Source organism: Arachis duranensis, chromosome 7 (genome assembly GCF_000817695.3).
Source record: "Arachis duranensis cultivar V14167 chromosome 7, aradu.V14167.gnm2.J7QH, whole genome shotgun sequence".
NCBI lineage: Eukaryota > Viridiplantae > Streptophyta > Magnoliopsida > Fabales > Fabaceae > Arachis > Arachis duranensis.
Window position 1 is genome coordinate 77,140,010 of NC_029778.3, and position 1,016 is coordinate 77,141,025.

General features: G+C 30.9%; 1 protein-coding gene across 1 annotated transcript in view; it reads right to left on the reverse strand.

The window, feature by feature from the left end:
* Window positions 1-396, reverse strand: part of LOC107459761 (sodium/calcium exchanger NCL) — a gene marked incomplete in the record, with an annotated part of 5,266 nt that extends 4,870 nt beyond the window's left edge. Inside the window, 1 exon segment of the mRNA XM_016078016.3 lies at window positions 1-396. Within this exon segment, the coding sequence (XP_015933502.3) occupies window positions 1-106 (106 nt within the window).
* Window positions 397-1,016: the final 620 nt, after the last annotated feature.

Genomic DNA, 1,016 nt, shown 5'->3' on the forward strand with positions numbered 1-1,016 from the left:
AAGGTAAAGAGTGCGAGAAGAAGCGAACAGCGTGGGCGTGAGCGCAGAGGATGACGAGGACGGTGAGGGGGAGCAAGACGTGGCGGGAAGTGAGAGATGGAGCCATTTTAGGTTTCTGAAAACAAAAATAAGAAAATTGGAGTGAAATTATAAGGGTTTGGAGCTTCTAATAGTGAGAGTGATGGACATGGGAAACGGTGTAAGTGAATTACGTGTGTTATTTTGCGGTTGGAGGGGTGTTAAGAAGAGTGTTTGATTGGGTGTTTGGAAATGATGAAGTTAAGGAAGGTTATTGGGGCCACGCGGTTAAGTGTGAGAGAGCGTCTGAAGCGTGTTGTAAGATCAGAGTGAGAAGTAAAGAATTGAGTAGTGAGAACTGAGAAGAAGGAACGAGTGGGGAGGGGTAGATCAGTAGATGGATGAGAATTGAGAAGCCGAAGATGGAAATGTGAAGCTAAGCTGGTGGGACAGATGTCAGTTGAGGTCTCAATCAAACCTATGGATATTTTTAACGACACTATTTCAGTTATTTTTAACTTTTAAATTAGTAAAAATGTATATGTATGTGTTATGAAGCATGTATGCTTACGGTGTTCGCGTATTTTGGATTTATTTTGTTCCCCTATTGGATATATTTTGAATATAATATTTACTAATATTCGTTCAATATGACTGTGTATTAATAATAAATAAAAAAATATCAAATACACTTAGACATACTTAAATATTATTGTATGTTAGCATATCTAATTTTATTCATAATGTATATTTTTAAAATTGAGTTTAGAATATATATTATTATTTATTAAAATAAATAATATTTTAAATATTATTCATAATTAAAAAAACATTAAAAATATTTAAAAAATTATTTTATATTTTAATATTAATAAAATATCAAAATATCATTATAATTTATCTAAAATATTTTATATTTTATATATATATATCATGTCTGCGTATTTTATAAAATTTTAAAATTTATATATCTGCATGTCCTATACTGTGCGATGTTG